Source organism: Oreochromis aureus, linkage group 13, assembly GCF_013358895.1.
Source record: "Oreochromis aureus strain Israel breed Guangdong linkage group 13, ZZ_aureus, whole genome shotgun sequence".
Taxonomy (NCBI): Eukaryota; Metazoa; Chordata; class Actinopteri; order Cichliformes; family Cichlidae; genus Oreochromis; species Oreochromis aureus.
In genome coordinates, this window is record NC_052954.1 from 30,207,195 (window position 1) to 30,228,876 (window position 21,682).

Below are 21,682 nucleotides of genomic sequence, written 5' to 3' on the forward strand. Positions count from 1 at the left end.
ACATGTGGAGTTCACCCTCATGACCCTTTGTGATTAAGTGTACTGCCAAAACTGGCTTCTGTTGTGCTGCAATGAAGGGATACTTCAGAAAAACTAAGTTATGATAATACTCAACAGGTGCTGAATGTGTCCATGACCTTCCCACTGGAGACTACAAGACATAAATGCTTATGCATTAACAAAAGGTCACTATGATGTATATTTATCAATTTATGTAAATAAATGTTTTGAAAATATATATCCAAAATCAAAGTAGAAATAAAAAGGGTAAATTGGCTTTTTATTTTCTATTATCAGAATTATTTTGTCACAACATTGTTTCTATGGAGAGCAAAAACTGCCAAAAGTAAATAATCATAGATTATTTTATTTTTTGTAATTTAACTAAAACAAATTCTAGAAAGTTTATAACATAAATTTATAGTATTTCTGATTTAATTTGCACTTCTGTTAAATGGCCATAATGTTAATTCCTTATATCTGCTTATGCTCCAGAGACAAAACCCCTCCTTTTAACAGACCACAAGATTATTTTTTTATTTTTTTATTTTTTTAAACAAAAACAGGACTAAATCATCTCTTTTACCTAAACACAAAGCAAGAGCGTTTTCAGTGGTTCGCATTTCAAAATTAAACTTTTCCCTCCAGCCAAAATCTGGAGTCCACAAAACGCACAAACTAGAAAATCCAACATGCAAACATGCATTAAGGACAAGATAGCATACAATTAACAGGAAAGGCAGAGCACAGAAGCACCATTATCTTATCTCATCGAGTGTATGTCCCATCAGTGCGTCTCCCTGCTCGTCTCTCTGAGGTTTAAACTCATTAACCCCGACTGTCAGTCACCCAAAGTCTCATTACTGATGAGCCAGCAGACAGCAGACTGCTTCCACTCAATCAAGCCAACTGAAAGAGCTAACTTCAACTAGCTCCTTGATGTGTGAATGTGTGTGTTCTTTTGTCTTTGTCTTTGTGTCTTTGTGTGTGTGTGTGTGTGTGTGTGTGTGTGTGTGTGTGTGTGTGTGTGTGTGTGTGGTGTGCCACTCTTTGATTGTCCAGGGCCATTGTTGCTGAAGATCCCAGCAGACTGTTTCAGTACAGAAAACAATGGGAGTCACAGCGCTTCACCAAGGCATTGCAGCCTTCTGATGTACTCACTGACCCCTCGCTCATATTCACAAACGTGCACGCACACACGCACCCACCTGTGCGTGCATGTGCATACCAGAGGTTAAAGGTCAGGCGCATCTACTCAAGTAAAACTTTAAAACATTTCCAGTATTTTTCTTCTTCCTACCTTCTCTTTCCTTCATTCCTCAAATCGTTCCCACAACGATTTACTGCAAAAAATGTGTTCACTTTGACCTGCAGTAAAAGATGAATCTGGTATGACAGATTTATTTCAACTTGTGCTTAAATGATTCAAATCAAACAAAACCAATGCTGGTAATCACGTAATGCCGTTTTTTAAAGCATTTAATACAAGGGGTACTCCCAAAGTGCTCTTTCTGACACAAGCAAAGATAAAACCCTACACACCCAAAAAAAGCAGTAGGAGATATGTGGCGTGGCTGATATTGCAGTCACACATCCTCAAACTAGAAGAAAAGGGTCTTGTCGGATACCTCATATTCAATTATTTTCCACTTATGTTTATTATATATGTATATGTTTTGTTTTGGGTTTTTTTTACCTTCCTTTATGTCATTGTTTGAATACATTTAGGCAGTAAAACTACATGACTAAGTTTGCAATCATGGCTCGGGTTAAAGCACAATGCATTTATGACAGTATTGACACAAATGCATCACATCCATTTCAGACCATAAAGCACTCCTACTGAACTATATAAATGCTTACAAAGTGCTTTACAATGTGACGTCTGTGAGTCCTGAGCGAATTGTTGTTCCAGTAGTGAAAATACATCAAGTGGAGCGTCTCGTCTTAAGAGAGAGGGCCATATTGGACAATTTGCCAACCAAATTTACTCAATACTATCTCAAGTTCTTGTGTGAAATTGCCTCACTTTGAGACAGGAAGTTTCCTCTTCTGAAGCCTGATTTCTGGACATTGAAAGTGACTGCTCAAATTTGAAGTGGCTTAGATACTGACCCAGATTGGTAAATGGAGGTAAATGAGGTCTTTCCTGTTTGCTCCATCTCTTTTTAGGGTTAACCCCAGCTCTTAGACTTTGCACCTTACTCATGCAGGACTCCAGATCTGATACATTTATTTAAAAAGAAAGTCTTCGACCTACAGTACCTGCTCAGACTTGCCTTTGCATTGCTGCAGTTTGTATGTTTTGTCTTGTTTTGATACAGTTTGAGATGCTGCATTAAAAAAAAAAAAAGGAAAAAAGGTAGTTGGTAGTTGCTGCTCGATACAGACGCATATTTGAGAAGACATAACAGTCTGGCAGCAGAGGGTACCGAGTTCATGCAATCAAGCCATGTGGAAAATTCTGTAGGATCAGCCAGTCGCTGCCCTCCTCAGACTCTCAGCTCATCCCAAAAAGTTAGATCAAACATCATGAAAAACACTTAAAAGGCTACTAAAGGACAGATTAATATTTTATACCGTTTGTGCCATCCTCTCAGCTCCTACTGGCAGGGCCTCATCTTTTAACCTTGGGCTATGCACACTAAAGCAAACAAGCCAGAGGTTAAACATACCACAAACCAACACACCACAAGTTTCTGCCACTTCAGAATGACACACTAAACTCACAACCACAATATATAGGCACACATACATGTACAGCAAGGTGACCTCCAGCAAGCTGACAGTAATAACCCGTCAGTGCTACAGTCATAAATACTATTTTGAAAGCTAAAACACACCTAACAGAAAAACCCGAAACAGCACACTCACTAACCTCAGGCCAAAACATGAATCAAGCCCTGGAAAGTCGAAGCTTCTGAAATGAAAACATCCCACAAGTTTCAGCTCCGACTTCTATTCTTGCCAGAAAATGATGTAAAACGCGGAGATAACATTCTTTGTTCTGCTCCGATTCATTGGCACATCTAAAAGCTGCTTTTAAAAAGGCCTATGAGAGTTGCAACCTAAGCTGAGGGGGGGAGATGCGGGTCACCAGCTATTTTAATCATCAAGCACTCACGCAAACGTGGTTTGAGTAGCTCCAAAAGGATTTCTGTTTGCGTTGCGTTTGTGATGGAACAGATGATTTGGTTTCGTCTGTATCTGCTCTCTAAGAGGGCGATGTGGTGTGGGATCTGGGTATTAAAACAAGTAGAAAACACATATCTGGAATTCTGAAACCTCTGCGAGAGAAGTGAGATTGTCACTCTAAACCACAGCCAGTCACATGCTCAGGTACACGCAAAAGGCCTCTCACATACACAAACACGAGAGGCAGAGAGCGAGAGAGTGACTCACACTGAATGTAGAGCCCTGAGTGTGACAATACTAATTGTGGTTGAAAGGCTGAAGATGGAAATAGTACTTTAGCAGCAGATACCACTCAGAGATACTCAGTCCATGGAAAAGCCAACCTTTATACCACGGTATTTTCATACCTGCAAGGCCATCAACTTTCCTTTGTTTGCTTGCAGTAGTTGTGACTTAACTGGAAGTTGTGGTCAAGTCGTCGCCACTGAAGCAGACGTCATTTTATGCAACTCGGCAGCCTCTCACACTCACCAGTACTCTGTGTTGTGTTCAGATGCAACACTTGCTTGGAAGCTTTTGGCGCCAATTACCTTTGTCACATGGTTTTGTCATTCCGAAAACCAGTTGAGCCAATTCTTTTAAATCTGTCTCAGCATATTTTCTGTTTCACTCACATTGCAAAATAATGATGTCAAACTCACAGCAGGGGAGCGTTTGCACATGCAGGCCGTTTATCCTACTCTGTTTGCACATTGTTCATACACAGATAAGAAAGCAGCTTCTTAAATTTACCCTCCTCCCCTCGACACACAAAACAGCAGAAAAGGAGTAAATAGGGGAATCAATAGACGAATTGGCCTATAAGCACAATTGGTAATGGTATCAATGATATCAATAAATCAGAGACTATTTTTCAAGATTAAATGGCGCCGGCTTCTTCAGCTTCAAATACAACACTTCTATATTCTCTAGGTAATCTGAATTTTTTTAGAATATAATTATCAGACGAACTAATACCTAAATTATTGGTTAGCTGCAACCTTGTGCTTAAAATACTATCTAGGACTGTGGTGTGACTAGTCATTCAGTCATTGTTTCTGGTCAGTGGGATGTGAGGACAGAATAGCTTGTGCGGCAACTACTTTTTAAAATTTATCATACGTACTCTACTTTTATTTTTCTGTTTTCTCAGCGCTTCTTAAAAAGTTTCAGAACCTCAAATTGCATTTTCCTCCTTCCATATATCAGCAAGAAGTCATTACTTTAACTGACAGCAGCGTAACACTAATCAAAACAGTGGTAAAGTGGAGGAAATAAAATTAATCACAGTGAAATAGAATAGTAGAATACAAATCATGTCTATTTTGATTGAATTAACTTGTGTATTTTTAAAATGACTTTTAATGGTTTTTAAAATGAAAAAAAACATCATCTATAAATCATTTGGCACTGGCAGTAATTTGTCATCTAACAGATCCACACTTGCTTGCAATAAAGACAGTTTTATTGAATAGACTTCAAATGACCAAATTTGCTGTAACTCGTGTTTATAACTTTCACTTGGCTCTCAAATCGTTTTACAAGCATCACTCAGAATTATGAGCTCACCCGACAGGCAGCTTCGGATTCGAACAATGCAGCAGAGCCAGATGTTTTTCAACCTGAAGCGTTGCTACTTGGAAAGCAAACCTGAAATCTGAATGTGGTACAACAGCTCCACACCCTCGTTCCTCATTCATTTTTTTTTCGTCCCCCTTACCCGCAAGCTTTTTTCAATCACTTTTGGTACTCTCGCTGCGATTAACTTGCCATTGGACGCCTGCAGCCTGGAGCGTGAGGAGGAACATGTGCACGCACACTCACATGTTGCCCAGTCGCGAGATTATTTTCAGGCCTAATCTGAACAAAAACAAACAAAAACAAAGAGGGCAGAGCTGCTGCTGCTGCTGCTGCTGCTGCTCTCAGACATATTGTGTCTGTTCCCCTCTCTGCTGGCAGTAATGAGGCCGTTAATACAGTTTTCCCCTGCAGCCCTCTCTGTCTGCACAGCACAAAGCTTCATCTGTTCAGATCTGCATTCAAACATGAGCAGATAGAGAGTGTGGTGTTCAGGGTGATCCTACACTGCATCATATCTCATGCACCAATGTATGAAAATTAATCTTATGTAGATTCATGTACAGGTATAAGCGTAAGAATTACACACACACACACACACACACACACACACACACACACACACTGCAAGTGAAATTAAGCTTTAAAGAAGTCCTCCTTTTTTAATTTAAAAAAAAAAAAATAAGGCAAATCTTCCATTTAAGCATGGAAAACTTTCATCTAGTTACACATTTATTTCTTTATTTTTGCTTACACAGAACATCAATGCCCATTCTTTGGACATAATGTAATGGTGTGTTATTACAACAAGGCCGAGGTTTCCATCACTTAAAAGATGCAAACAGATACAGCTGGAGTTAAACGCATCAACAGCAGGCGAAAAGAATTCCACAAAAGCCTTTAAGCTGAGTAAGCCGAGTTTAAAAGACACGAGCTCATTGCAAGTTTATGATTCATGACTTATGTAAAGACACAACAAAAAAGAAAAAAGAAAAATTGTCTTCACCTGGCTGTTCGGGGCAGAAATGTGGGTTACATGAGTAACCTGTTTGGTCTGGAAACATGAGTGTCGTTCACTTGTTTTCTGATCTAATATTTCTGAAGTGTAGACTGGAATTCTGTTTAATCTTGACTTTGCCCTAAATAGCTAAAGTCACTGCCACAGTAATTAAAGAGGCTTTAATATGTTCATGTACATAAACAGAGGTATACAGTGTCATACAAACACTCTGCAGTCATATTGGTACCATTTAACCTCCCAAATCATTACTTAAAGTGAAATATACTGAAATATATAGAAATATAAATATATTCCTGGTGTCTGGGAGATGTGTCTTTCTGTTGACAACAGAAACTACAACATGCAGGTGCTGAAAGAGACACTAATCTATGAGTTTGTTATTCAAGTTCTGGATTGAATCTCCAGGTTGTTCAACAAGCATCCGCATAAACACATGAACACATGGAGACAAATGCCCAGAAAACAGGTCCCGACTCCTGCTGTGATTGTTGTGATAACAAGCCAAAAGGTGCTTATAGGAAACAGATCCTGTAACCAGAGCAGGTGTCAGGCTGTGTTAGTGTGTGTGTGTGCGCATGTGAGTGTGCTTCATGGACCATTTGCTCTTTTGCCCAGTAACTAAAAATGTTCTAATCAGTTTGTTGTCATTTCCATCACTCTCGCCGAGTACAGATCGACAGATTTCGTTGACTCTGAGGCTTGAACTTTTGTACCATTCCTTCACCTCTTCTTTAAAGATCAGTACAGCTGTATGAAGATCGCTATCAATTCCGCTCAAACTAGATGAAGTGTGAACTAGATGAAGTCTTGTTGTGCGCAGCTTTGCTGAAAAGTACGCTGTTTACATGTCTGTCTTTGGTCTGAATTAAAAAAAATATATATATATTGTTCTGATTTTAAAATTAAATTGAATTTTCATTATTTAACGATGTGTAATTAATCTTTATTTAAACAACAAAAATATATTATGTTGATCAATCAGAAGAGAGAGACTAATGGATTTAAAAGTGACCAAGTATTTTTTTTAGTGTGTTACTAAAACTATAACTGATGAAGTAGTCTTTGGAGAAATGTTACAAAATTATTATCATTATCATCATCATTATCATTATTATCATTATCATTATTATTATTATATTTCTTAGTCATTTATTTCCCCGGGCAAAAGGGAGTCTCACACAGGCATACTGGCACTTTTATTTATTTTTTTAAGTGTACTTTCAAGAATGTTGAAGTGCTCCTTTAGTTTTAATCACAATCCTGCTTGCATATTTTTAGATTATATTTATGGAAAACATGCTGCTTTCCACTATAAAGGTGGTCTAGATTCAGAAAAGGCCTGCCCACACCCATAATACACACACAAACAACTAAGCAGACACACACACACACACACACCTTTCCTTGCTTACAGTGGGTCTTCCTGTAGTTGTGGCGCCTCGCCGAACAAACACAGAGCAACAATACAGTACTGGCTAATCTGTGATCCTAAGGAACATCAAGTTCTGGAAACACAGCCAAACGCCTGCGCGCACACGCACACGCACACACAGACACACGGGTGAACAAACAGCTATCCCAGACATGGGCCCCGACTTCGCCTCAATCAGGGGAAGAACGATGCAGGAGATTGCTGATGATTCTGATAGTCCATGAAAGAGAGCAACACACACACACACACACACACACACACACACACACACACACACACACACACACACACACACACACACACACACTCTGGCACAAACAAACCCGCCCACAGCACGCTGATGGTTGGGATAGACTGGCTGATTGAAAGAGGCACAGAGGGGATGGAGAAAGGGAAAAGGAGAAAGAGAGGGAGGCCACAGGTGGTGCGAAGGAGGTCAGCTGACCAGACTAGAAACCCTGCTGAGAATACCAAATGAGCTGAATGGCACAAATCTAAACATTCAGCTCGAGAAACCAAACTAAAAGTAAAAGTACGAAGATTTACATGGTGAGTTCAGGCACCTTACAAAATCATTTATTTCAGGTCATCAGAGAAAGTTGAAAAAAAGTTTGAAAATTTTAAAATTAATGGGTTATTTTGTTGCCATCTTTTTTTATTGTCATTGTTACTGTATCCAGATTCTCCAAGACCTAATTTATGTTTTAATTCGTGTTCTATATAATCACAATAACTATGTTAACAATGTCATTTTACACAGTGAATTGTACTATTTTACAGTAAGAAACTGCTGTTGTACATGAGAGTAAGTGCTCTGTTAAATTACAATAAAGTACAGGAAACGGTTATTATATAAATACACCTACAGTGTTTGTTTCTTACTATAGAATCAGTACGGTGGAGTAAGGTATGCATGCTTTGTAATATGATGCTGCTCGCTGTTTGGTTGTGACTGTACTGACGTTTTGCTGTTATTAAAAATAAAAATAAAAAATCTGTCGGGGGGGGAAGCACCCTTAGTCATGATGAACAAAGTCTTTCCCCAGGTGATCTGAATTATTGGCCGCTGATGAGATATCAGCCGACCTGAAGTGATTAACTACTACAGGAGTCTTGTTCATGGCTCCATAGAACCAACACATTTACAACAACAGCAATCAATAACTTAAACACTTAAATCAGTAGAGCACTAAAAAGTTTGGTATGCGATCTATTTTCTTATTATAACTGCAGATGAAAAGGGATGAGCTGACAGCTGACTAAATTAATCTGGTGGGGCAGCTACAGATGGCACCTGAGAGAAGCTTTAGTGGGTAAATCTGTAGTATTTGTGGTTTAAGGGTCTCACATGGAAAAACTGAAGAAAATCCAGTTCCTAGCAATGTTAACACTGTTTGATTACTCAAAGTTTCTGAAGCAAGATAAAGAGATATGATTAAAAAGAGAACGTAAGGAGAAAACAGACTGTCTTTACTTTGCATGTTTTTAAACGCAAACAGAATGAACAGAGGAATGACTACTACAGGATTACAGGGACAGGATTACAGGAGGAATGTAAGTGTGGTTTTCACTTTATTATTGCTTTCACTGAAGTTTCTGACATAGTTGTAAAGTCAAGTCAAGTTTACTTGACTTCAAAAGCTGTGAAACTCATTTTGGGGCTTTTTTTTTTTTTTAAGTGTTTGCAAAATGTTTTTCTGGCAGAAAAAAATGCACCAGGTGAAGGTCAACACCAAGCCCTGATTTACTGTTCCGTCCTGGTTATCGGCTCTTGACCTCTGGTCCCATTTTCCAAATTCACCTTGAACAGTAAAAGTGCAGAGAGAGCTGAAAAAGCTTTTAACACACAGGAGGGGGAAACAAAAAAAGGAAACAGTAATCTTCAACACAAAAACTTTTCAAATGAGTAAAAGTGAAAAAATGACAACTGTTGTTCTGGTGAGATACACCAGTTTCCCTGAATTTTTTTTTTTTTTATTAAAAACAGCATAAACTCCACTGTGAATTTAAAAAATGTATATAATCTTACAGAGCACTGCAAAGTGACTTTTGCTAAAGTGCATTGTATTCCACTAGACTAAGAGGACAGTGTCTGGACTTCAGACTTTTGTGAATGGGCTCTAAAGCTCCAGAACAGTGAAGCATGAGGGAGCATGTGGAGGCTTTTTCTGTGTTTGCTTTTAATGAGTGCATGAGGTGTGATCAAAAAATCCCCATAAAAAGAAATAGTCTAATCGGATTTATATTAGGCTGATCTCCCTATGAGGCCATCTCTTTGTGCACATACGTTCTGTTCTGACATGCAAATCTGCACAATGGATGTTGGTGGTCACTGAAGACCATTTTTCCACTGCATCTGCTCACATACAACGATACACCAAATCTAAGGTAGTTTGTGCTGACTATTCTCTCTTAGACACCTGTGGACATGACAGTAGAACTCTATATTGATGTCCTGATCCTGGAAGATGATTGGTGCATAAACTGGTTAATGTGGAAATGTGGGATAAGAGTCTTAACTGGAGATATAGCTCTCATCAGCACTGATGACCCCCCAACATGAAACTCAGGTCACTTTACAGAGGGTGAGGTTTCCTTTAAGAGCAAGTGTGAGGTGAAATTGTAGATGCATATGTACAAGTCTTCAACATGAACACTTGAATAAATGTAAATGCATAAATGTTATGCAGCAGCACTGTGTTTAAGGAGCATGCATCCATTCGTTATGCAGTGTGGTTAAAATGACTCTTTTGTTAAAGTTAAGGGAACTTTATCATTGGTTACAATAACAGAAACAAGGCTGCGGATATGGAATGGTTACAGTCAAGCAGATGTTTCAGTGTGAAATAGAACAACAGCGGTCACCCCTTTTAAAAATTCCCTGTTTTGCTGACATATCCTTCCACCCTGACCTCTCACTACATGGACTTTTACTTGTGTTTTTTGTGGGAAATACAAATATGTTTACAATATAACTCCACAGGGCATCTTTAAAGTTAAGGAAAATGTGGCTGCAGTTATTTACGATGAGTTTCAGAAATTTGTAATAAAAGCAAAATCCCTTCTGCAAACAACTTTCTATGTCCAGCTTCAGACTTCGAAGAGCAAACATTTCACAGTCACTCTTGAGATGAAACAGGGGAAGTCTACAGGGAGATGGAGCTCAGCCAGGTGACATACAGTGGATCGTGGATCCCAGCCAATTTGGTAGCAGAGGAAAAGGAAGAAGGGGAGCTGGTGGACGGGAAAAAGGAAATGGCAAGGAGACACAGTTCTGAAAAAGAGGAGAATGTGGAGAAGCAGGAGAGGCAAAGAACAAAAGTGTGGGGGGGAGGCTGTGGCAACAACAACAAAGTGAGCGGGGTAAACAGCGCTGTCGGGAGTCCAGAATAAATGTGAGACAATGTGATATGAGTGAAAAGCAAAAAAGAAAGAGGTTAAAGACAGGAGGAGGTAGCGTAGGCGGGTGAGAATGAATGAGATAAAAATAACAATGGAAAGATGTAGAGAGGTTTCCCAGACCGACTCCTCGCCTCCCCTGCTGTTTCCCCCTCACTGCGCAAGGGTCTGATGGCCAAATGGGACGCTGGACTGTACGTACGGCTGACCAGGGCCCTCAGCAGTCAGCAGGGTCTCAGGTTTACCCATTTGTTTATTGCACACACTCACTTTTGAGCTCTTCTTGCCATTGAAAACAAAAACCTTCTTTCTTTATTTAATGCTTGATATTTACAGCTTATTGATGCACTCACTCACAGACTGCATCTCTAGCTGAAGAAACGTCCAGTTTAATTACAGAAAGAAGTGCAATCTTTAGTGCTCTTTAATTTGTTTAAACACTCCGAGTGTTTGTGAAAAATTCCCCAACACTAAAAATCTGCAGATGAAGTTGATCGTTTTATGTCTAATCATGGTTGATGAGTTTTCTCATTTAACTGCTGGTTATGAGAGCCAAAAACAACAACCGTTCCAACGATCTGAGTACTTATAAAGAAAACAACTCTAATTTTTAATCATTTAAAAAATAAAAACAACCAGTTCCCTTTTACCAAGCCTGTGCCATGCTGATCGTTCCAAGTTTTTTAAAAGCTGTCCAGTGAATTCACAGCAGGCGAGTGCTCATCATTGTCCTCCTTTACTCAGGCAGCTCCCTCAGCTAAACCAAACCAGCGCGCTTCCAGTAGTGAGAACACGTCTGACACAAACCATCCCCTGCGGCGTGATACATGTGAGAAAGAAAAACCTTCAGATAATTCTGAACTGATTCTCCCAGCATTTTCCGTGGGTCATGTGTAAAAACAGCTTGTGTCAATAAGATCATGTTCAGTAAAAAGCAACAAAGTAAAACAAGCATTCAGCTCACAGGCATTCCCACTCAATTCACAGCACTGTATAGAAAAAATGAAATAAATTCACACCCGTTGCTGCAAAGTAACTGACATGGACTTTTATTAACTTTTAAATTCTGTGTCCTTCCTGCTCTGTAAGTGCTCTCAGCGCTGATGTGTTAAATAGCTGTTGGCCAGCCGCCTCTTTCTCAATCTACACATGCCTCTAAAGCCTCAGGTCCACTGCTGTTCATAAGCAGCAGCAGCAGCAGGAGAAGCAGCGGGCTCGCTTAAAACCGTTCACCCAGAAAGAATCACTCACGAGTCACACAGCTGGCAAATGTAGCGTAGCTGTGTCTGTATCACTTTGCTACTTAATAACCCCAAGCCTCTCTCTCTCCCCACTCAATCTTTCACTCGCTCTACCTCGCTTTAGTCTCTCTTTTTGTTTGGGCTCTATTGTTTCAGTCCTCATCTTCCTCTCAAATTGTTTACCCCGAGTAAAACACTGAATAAGAGCTTGACAAACACAAACAGTGGACACATTCCTAACCACAGAGACTCAAAAACTGACAAACAGACTGAAGTGTCTTCTAATGTTGCTGCTGGTACAAAGCTTTTGTTTGTTTATTCAGATTTTAACTGAAAATAACTCACAATGGCAGAGCCGGCGAGCTCCTTGTAGTGTGCTGTAGTAGCACCCCCCCCTTCTTAAGGGAAGCAATAAATTCTGCCCATACTTGATACTGAAGACAAAGTTCAGATGAGGTCTGGGAATCATTGCGAGTTGTTAAGAGGCGCTTCTTGTAAGTCATCAAACCAAAAGTGTAACATTAGTATTATTTAAGGTCAAGTTTCCAGCTTTGTCACACTCTGGGAAAACTATTTTGGGAAATCCCAACACAACTTAAAAAGAACCAAACAAAAATAACAAAAAACAAAACTGATTAACTGTTCAGCAACTGTTAGTAATCTTTTATGCAACACGTACTTGTTCGGCCTCACATTTTGGTTGCGTTGCTCATAACGCACATCCAAGGTGTCAGCTGGGCAAAAGAAAAGTCGACAGCCTCTGGAGCTGGAAATAAAGGCGAAAACTGCAGTTTGTCTAGTTGCCACTTGAGGCCCTTAAAACTTGTGCTGAAACAATAAATCCAGATGTCTTCATAAATTTTGCATTTACATGAGTTCCAAACTTTTTCTTAGGAAAAGTAAAGCTTTCCTTCTTTAGCCTGAGCGGTAAGGAAGATAGATTTTAGACATATTGTTCCCAATATGAAATATTTTAAAGAACTGTGAGGATCGAGATCCCGAGTCTCAAACCTCACTAAAGCACTCTACTTGAGTTAATGTACTTAATCACTACCCATCTCTGAATACAACAAACAAGCTCCAATTTCAAGCATTTGGGCTTCACCCTCTCTCCTTGCTCTCCTCTGTCTTGCAGTGGGCAGGTTGCGTGCCTTCTGTAAGTGGCGTGATGTTTGGGTAGTGTCGGGAGGCCGGGTTTGCCCGAGGTTAGCACACAAAAGAGGCATGAAGGCTCCGTGCCAACCAAGCCCTCGGCCCACTGTGGAGCGCTGCGAGGATGGGAGGCACTGAGTTGACGGGCTTCTGTAATCTGACGCAACGCCACAGCTGCTCCTTCTGCACTTTACTCATTGGTCTTTAAATGCCTCATTGATTTACGCTCATCTATATCACCTTTGCATCCACTTGATTATCTCACTGTCTTGTTTAACAAGTTTCTGTCCTCCCTTTTGTGTGCTCTCTGTCTTGTCTTTGGCAACTTGTTCACCTCCCTCACCCTCCCCTCCCCTCCCCTCTCCTTCCCGTGGGTGAGCATAAGAAAGCAAGACACAAAGATGTAACAACAGCAAGAATATGTTGCCAAACTGGTGCGTTTAGGAGATAATTAAAAACACAAATCAGGCTTTTAAACTAGTCGCTCCACAGCAACAACACCACTCAGGATAAGGCTCAATATGACCAATATGATGGAAATTCTTGTGAGCAGTTCAAACTAAAAGCACTGCAGCGCTGACAGGTCAAACAAGCTGCCAGAATTATTCAGCAAGCATTAACACTGCCTAATGTCAGATCACCAAGGTAGAGTCCAGCCCACTGCATCAAAACTGCATTTTACACTTTTCATTATATATTATTCTAAGAATCAAGTTGCAGGTTATACTTGGAGCAAATCATAAAACTGTTGCTTGTTAATTTCGTCCAAACCAGAAGTTTTACAGCCTCCTGACAGGAAAAAACAAACACGACCTGTGGCCGCTGTGACGACCTGCGTCTTTGATTTACGATAAGTTGTTTAAATTACTCTTGTTTTTACAAAGTCATTTCAGCCGGCTCATATATTTTATAAATGGATGGTTCATTAAATGTCAATGTTTTCCATATGTACCTCTTAAGACAAACAGGGAAAAATTGGAGGCATTTTTTTTTTAAAGTTATTACAGTTCAACTGGTCTGAGGTTTAAACTGGGCTACTTGCGGTCCATAAAATAAAGTGATTTTAGCTCAGCATATATTCCCACAAAAAGAAAAACTTTTCAGACATTTTCCCTTTGAGTCTTTGGAGTGAGTGAAAGGTTACAGTTACACTGCTTAGTATGTACCATCTGTAAAACAGTCATTAAGAGAAACTAAACTCAAAGTCATTAAATGTCTTAAATTCATTCAGCTATTTTTTGGTGTGGAGATCAGAAAAAACAAACAAACAACAGCTCTCATATAAACACTTCAAAGACATGATAAAAATTGGTTCTTGTTAAGATGACTTAACATGCACATGACTACTAGTTGTTTTTTCTCCTAGAATTAAAACCAAATCATCTCCTCAATAAATGCAAAAGTTTTATACCTCGAAACTGCTATGAGAAGGTATAGCCTCTTTTTGCAGTTCTTAATATATATTTTTTTAACATCCACAATTTAAATAGGCCAATTTTGTTATTGCCAGAATATACAGCTACGCCCCAACCAATTATGATAACGGTAAAATGTCCTCCAAAGAGACAGAAAATACACCCGAATGGCCCAATCTCTCAGCAGTCATGTAATGTATATCTGCCTGGCAGCTGCCCTGGACTCTGACCTTTGAGCATTGTTTCCAATGGGATCACATGCTGAAAGAAGCGAGAGGAGTTCCTCACAAGCCCACAGCTTATTTCTGGTATCAGTAGACCAACATGTTAAAAAAAAAAAAAAAAAAAAAAAAAAAGGGAAAAAAAGAAGCTATTCAATGTATTCAGTAGCGTGACAAACGCTGCTGGTGTATTACGGAGTCAGGTTGTGGTAACGGCTTTCTGAAGTTGTTACAGACCAAAGTAAACAAACAAGTGTACACTATGTCAACCACTGTTATACATAACAAGGAAAAATACTAGTAAAATAGCACTACTTGTGAATCCAGTTGAGCAATGTAAACACTCGGGTCTAAGAAATGAATAAAAGAAAGCTACAAAGCATTACAGTGATGATTCTTTGGCTTGAATGATGGAGAAAAAATTGAAAGTTATTGCAGATTATAGTAGTCACTCTAACATAACAGGAAAATTTCATGATGGGAACGTGACACAGATGTAAGAATATAACAGATCAGGTGACTTGGACTTATACCATTGTAATAATCATCATCTTAACTCAACAAGTAACAAAATCCAAATTATTGTCGCAACAAAATTATGTTCATATTATTTATAACACAAAATATACGATATATTTCAAAAATAAGAGCTTTCCTTTCCCACTGATCTATGGCTGACACCCTTGCAGTCATTGTTATTTTGGGAATTTCAGCTTGCCTGGAGGACATTTTGGGGTTTTGGGAGCACTGCTGGCTGCTTATACAAACTCAGGAAGTGTTTCTTTGCTCCAAATCAGAAAAGGTGTGGTAACTCTACCAGCAACTAATATCATCAAAACTCAGAAAAGATTGCAGTGACAGTTCAAATCAGCATTGACTCAGTGGATGACAAGACACAAAGCTGGCCTTAAGCACACAGACTTTATCAGACGTTTTCCACCCAGTTCAAGATTCTTGTAACATGTTCGGGCTCTTCTTTTCAGGCTCTTGTGAAAAGGTACTGCTGAGAGGCTATCCTGAATTTATTTGTGCCTTTAGTTTGAACTTTTTTTTTTTTCCTTTCTTATGAACCGATTTATCCGATTACGTTTTTTCTGTTTTTCTAAGAATTTGTGCGACTGCTTTAACTTGCCGAAACTTGTAATGGTAATGTAGAAAAACCTAAAAAGTACCCCGTTTCCTCCCATTTTGCTTTACTGCATTCTCAGTTTTGCTTCAAGGGGAATGCATTTTCTCTCTGACAAAACATCTTCCAAACAAAAAAAAAAAAAAAAAAAAAAAAAAAAAAAAAAGGCAAAGCCCGCATAAGGTGGAAGCTTGATCCAAAAGACCCAAGATAGTACATGCAGGAGACAAGAGGGTTCAACTACAGTGTGAAATCACTACTTTTTCCCCTCATCAAGTCTTGTACTATTTGTTGGCTTATACATTTTTTTTTTTTTATTTTCAGTTAATGATGAAGTCCCAACCCATCAAATATTTGAATATTTGCCTTTAAAGTTCCAACTGCAGAAATGTAAATGATTAGTCAGTTATTAAAAAACACTTATTATTATTTTCCCCATTTGCAGACTATATCTGACAGTTTGTTCATTTTCCTTCTTCCATGAACATGTTGGGCTTGTTCATGGAAGAAAAAAGACATACACACCAACTTATAAAGAAAAATCAGTGGCTCAGTGATGAAAATCTTCTAAAATCTTTTTGTGTATCAGGATACAGAAAATATGTGCCTGCTGGACAAGAAGTCAGTTCATCACATCCACATGAGTATTATTAATAAAACCAGTGAGAGACACCGCATCTCAAATAAACACTGGCAGCTGTCATGAATCAAAACTTATCAAACCAATTATGACTTCCAGGCAGCAGCAGTGACAACATACTACTGTGTGACACAAAGACAAACACACACATACACAGAGCACACCAGCGAGAGGACAAACACCAGTGAACTCTCACACACTTACACACACACACACACGCTTTTCATGTGCAGCCTGACAGAGACACACTTGCAGAGATCCCTTTCCCTAAAATGGCCGATAGGTCTTCAGTGGGAGCACCGAGGCGTTGACCAGTCAGAGGAAATGCCCCTATACTCATCTCACTTTCCATCTCCCCAAGTCATTTTCTCCCTCTTTCTCTGAATGTTTTCACCCCTGGCACAGTTATCCTGCCTTAGTCCCCTGCTTTGTTCACCTTTAGGCTTGATCTGACAGACAAGAGTCAGAGAAAAGAGTCAGAGGTGCACTGGACATACAAGCAGGTGTCAAGCAAAAACAGCTGCACTGGTTGAAATCAGTTTTCTTCTCCAGGTAGTGTGAAAGATTAATTTGCAGAAAATCTCTGGGAATCTCTTAATTAAATGTTAAGTTGAGCATCATTTCACGCTCTCACCAGGAATCAAGCAGGAAACCTAATTTAGAATTTCCCACAGGTAAGATGTTAAAGCTAAACGGGCTGTTGTGACCACACAAACCGAGACAGGCTGAGACCAGTAAAGCATTATTACACAAGATTAAGCCTGAGGCTTCATGGCTACCGATGAACAATTAACAACCAGAAAAAAAAAGGAATAAAGCCAGGGAAACTGAAGAAACCTGAAATAATACAATACATAATTAGTTGTAGAGCCAAATTATAAACAACTTCACTGTAGAAAACATGCAGTATCCAGGCCTTGGTCAGATCAGTGCTGGGATACACTGACCTAGATGAAACATGCATAATTACCTCCTGTTTGACAAACTGGTTACAGGACAAGATTATCTGCTGTGTCTGTGACTAAGTTAAGAAAAAAAAAGATGTTACAGCTCTACAAATGCTGCCAATCATGCCGCCAAATATCAGCAACAGTTTTTGAGATTTTGGCTAAACATCAGGTGGTTAGAGTACTTTCCTGTGCAGGAAAGCACTCTCACAGCAAGGTACCGCAATATATCTGCAGGTCTAGAACTTTCCTGATCAGGCAGTCTGATATCTGCTGTAATGACTGATTATCCTTTACTGATGCCCGACTTCTGTTAAAAGGAGGTTAAAGGTTAAGAGCTTGGATTCTCTCTAGAAAGTGCGGCCTTACTCAAAAAAGAAAAAAAAATGCGTGGTGTCTTTTTTTCCCCTCTTGTTACTACTTGTTCAAAACTCCATGTAGATCTTGTTAATATTTATACATTTATAATGACATGTACTCTTCTATAGTAAGCTGCTACTTTGCATGCAAGTTGAGCCTTTTCTCTGTCTGCTCTGCATCCTGTGTGCAGGATCAAAGTGTTTTATGTGGGTTTAATTATGCAAGAAAAATGAAATTTCATATGAAGAAAAGAACTTCCATTTAAAAAGATCACAAGTGTTGTGCATTTCAACAGCGAGCCCCTATAGAGGTATTTACACACACATAATTTTTTAAAAGTTAATGATTTGTTTACAGGACCACTTAATGTGGAAATTAGTCAGCAGTGTGGTTTAACCTTAGAATGAGCGAGAAGCAGATCAGAAATGGCATTAAATTTCAAATTTGAATATATTTAGAAAGTATTTTAAAGTCCTTTAAAGTTCATTCGGGGTTTTAAAATATGCACAATTCAATGTGAATGCGGCTCCTCGCAGTGAAACCCAAATCAAGTGTGGTTAAAGCCATTAACAATCGGCAGCTCAGTTCCAAAACAAAAGCTCAGTTCAGTTACAGGCTAAACCGGCCACTTACCTTCCAGCCCCGGTGCATCAGAATTAATGCAATGCTAAGATTAAAGCTGTGTGAAACCACCGCCTGTCGCTGCCTTCCAAACAAGCACAGAGCGCAAAGCTAGGCCAAGTCACATGCAGCACTGCAGCAACAGGTCCCTCTCTGTGCCACAGCAGCCAAATGTCAGGCAATTTCTGCACTAAATAAACAGTCTATGTTATTAAAGCCGCGAATTAATAAAGTCACATCCAAGCGGAAGGCAATTAAAACCGCAGAGAGGCTGAAGGAGAGGAGTGAATCCAGTATCTCTTACCTCTTTTTCTCCTTATCGGCTGTCATATTTTCGCAATGCTGTTTCCACGACAGTCTTGAGTAAAGTCCAACTTTAGAGTAAAAAAAAAAAAAAAAAAATTATATTAAAAAAAATAGGGAGACGAGAAAAAAGCAGGTTTAAGACCGAAGTGCGCAGGTCACAAGGAGCCCGCTGACAGATGAAGTCATTAAACCTGTGAAGCGTTCAGTTAGTCCAGGCTGGCGGTGATTGAGCTGGGGGATTGGGGCCGTACAGTCTCAGAACACTGCCGAGGATTGTACAACCTCTCACCCGCTGAGAAAAGACTCCACACAGGCTGAACGCTGAGCTGCTGCTGACAGAAGCCGCCCGCAGGTCCGCTTGTCAAAACTTTTCTTCGCTTGCTGATATGCAAACTCCCAGAGCTGCTCTGCCTCTGACCTGAGGCTCAGCTGAAGCTCAGTCCCGAACAGCTGATTGGCTGGAAACGCCACCGGGAGACCACCCCGCCCCTTTATTCAGCCCCGCCCCTCTCACTGTGGCCGCTGAACTCCTTACCGCTGATCTTATTCCTACAGGTGAGGACGTTATAAAGCTCCAGTGCAGACAATCTGTAGATAAAGTCGCTTTTTGGCCTAAAAACTAGCCTACAGTAACCAGACTAGAAGTATAATGTAGTCACCTCTCACTTTAATGTAAGCTTATGAAGCTTTACATGAAACCATGATTACAACTGTTCTGAGAATTTATCTTTATATCATAAACACACAGGATCAGATTGTCTCAAAAGTGAGTTTTAACTCTTTAAAAGTGTATCCTAGTTCTGTTTCTTTAAAGGCACAGTTTAACTACTTGTGTGACCTTTCTAGGCGAAGCTGAACTTTTACTGGAGGAAATGCTATGTCAACTTAGACTAAGAAGTTTAAAATCCAGTCTTAAGTTTGCCAGCGTTTGCCTATTATTTATAGTTCATGTATTAAACTTAGGAAATCCTAATCAGGTAAGGCTCAACCTCCAAAGCTGAGCGCCTTTAGGATAGTTGCTGGTAATTTCTCCAGTGAAGTAAAAATTTAGGCTCAGTTTGCAGAAACTTTGACTTAATAACTTAAAATTTCAAGTTAAGTAAAACTTTGTCTTACTCAGAAGTGAATTGACATTTTGAGACCCTTGGTCAGTAAATTCAGATTCTGAGTCAGGTAACTCATTTTTTTTTTTTTTTTTTTTTTTACATTTCCTGCTTTTCTAGTGGTGAAAAGCCTCCAAAGAGTTGGATGATTTTCTCTTTTTGCAACTGGATCCATCCAGATACTGGAATCAGGGCGATGGCCGTGTTGATTATTCCACCGTCTCCACACTCACTCAATAAACACAAAAAACACATGACGACACTCAAAATGCTATTGTTGAAACTTCAAAATGTGGAATTCAAAACCAGTGAGTGATGTCATGGTCATAGTCTGCATGTCATAGGTGTGTCGTGACTATGATGCATCTACAATCTGTTGTTTGAAACACACTAAAGCTACCATTGCAAAATACAACCAACATTTATATTGCTGTAGTTTGTAGTACTGTAAGTACTTTATTACACAACCTGTTAAATTACTTTGTTACTTTGAAGGTTTTAGGCAGCACGGTGGCACGGTGGTTAGCACTGTTGCCGCACAGCAAGAAGGTCCTGAGTTCAATTCCACCATCAGGCCGGGGTCTTTCTGTGTGGAGTTTGCATGTTCTCCCCGTGTTTGCGTGGGTTCCCTCCGGGTACTCCGGCTTCCTCCCACTGTCCAAAGACATGCAGTTTGAGGGGATAGGTTAATTGGATAATCCAAATTGTCACTAGGTGTGAATGTGAGCGTGAATGGTTGTCTGTCCCTGTGTGTTGGCCCTGTGACAGACTGGCGACCTGTCCAGGGTGTACCCCGCCTCTCGCCCTATGACAGCTGGGATAGGCTCCAGCGCCCCCCGCAACCCTGGTAAGGATAAGCGAATGGATGGATGGACTTTGAAGGTTAAGTTTTAACACAGATGGCAATTACAATTTCCAGTTTCAAAATGTATTTAAGTTTATATATATGTATATGTACACACACACACACACACACACACACACACAATTATAACTGTTTTGTTTTTCTTTCTTGGCTTCATTAAAAAATTCTTGACATTTTGTGTCTCGTTCCAGATTAAAAGTCCCCATCATGCAACGTCATCAAATGTCGTGTGGTCTTAGTTAACTTGAAAAGTATAAAATGTAGTAAATGTTTTTACTACAGTTTGAAGTTGGATTAAGTAGGGCAGGAGTCAGTCCCGAGGCCCGTGCACGAGAAGCAGCCTCGCATGTCGTCTTCGGTTTGCCTTTCTTATCACTGATCTGCTGTCAGTCTCCACAGCAGTGTTTCCATCACCGAGGCTCCAGAACGTTCAAAATGGCGAAGATGTGGAAAGTATACTCATCCAAACTCACTTCTTCCACTCATACTTTAATAGAATAATGAAAACACCCTGCTGTCCTGCTTTTAGCCTCAGTTAAAATTGAAATCTTGTTCTGGATTTTACATAAAACTTGGATTTTTTTTTTATTGAATCTCTTATCACGAAAATTTTTTACCATTCAAGTCCAGACAAGTTCACCATTTGCACTTTTCTGGTGGTTGTCATTTGGGAGTCATTTACTGGCATTGTCCGTTGAACTACAAACCAGATTTCTATCTATGTTGCAGGTTGTCAGGTGTAGATATAACACGACTGTATCAATTTGTGTTTATGTGTAAGCATCTGCAGAACAGACCAAGAGCTGGGTTTAAATATTCACTTTTTCTAATTAGGATATGTAAGGTGTACAACTAAAAACCAAAGTAGACAGAATAAAGCAGGACAGCCTGCGTCACAGCTATTGTTGTTATTCTGAGCGGAACATCAAAGTTTCTCATGAGCTGTGGTTTTAAGAGCAGGTTGCACCGCATTGTTCAGAAACACATAAATGCTTTGGGTGTTTAACATTGTCCTCCTGAGTCAACATCTCAAATATTTCAGATAGAAAAGATACACATACAGTAGCCTCTGCTTTTTGCT

General features: G+C 39.6%; 1 protein-coding gene across 2 annotated transcripts in view; it reads right to left on the reverse strand.

Moving 5' to 3' along the window:
• The window catches only part of epas1b (endothelial PAS domain protein 1b), a 51,840-nt gene extending 32,797 nt beyond the window's left edge, over nucleotides 1-19,043 (reverse strand). The window contains exons 1-2 of one of the 2 annotated variants that reach the window (XM_031726642.2): nucleotides 18,825-19,043; nucleotides 18,632-18,701 (exon numbers count right to left, since the gene is read on the reverse strand). In XM_031726642.2, the coding sequence (XP_031582502.1) occupies nucleotides 18,632-18,657 (26 nt within the window). In that variant the 5' untranslated portion in view covers nucleotides 18,658-18,701; nucleotides 18,825-19,043. Of the gene's footprint in view, nucleotides 1-18,631 lie in introns of both variants that reach the window. The other variant, XM_031726641.2, reaches the window with a different exon arrangement.
• Nucleotides 19,044-21,682: the final 2,639 nt, after the last annotated feature.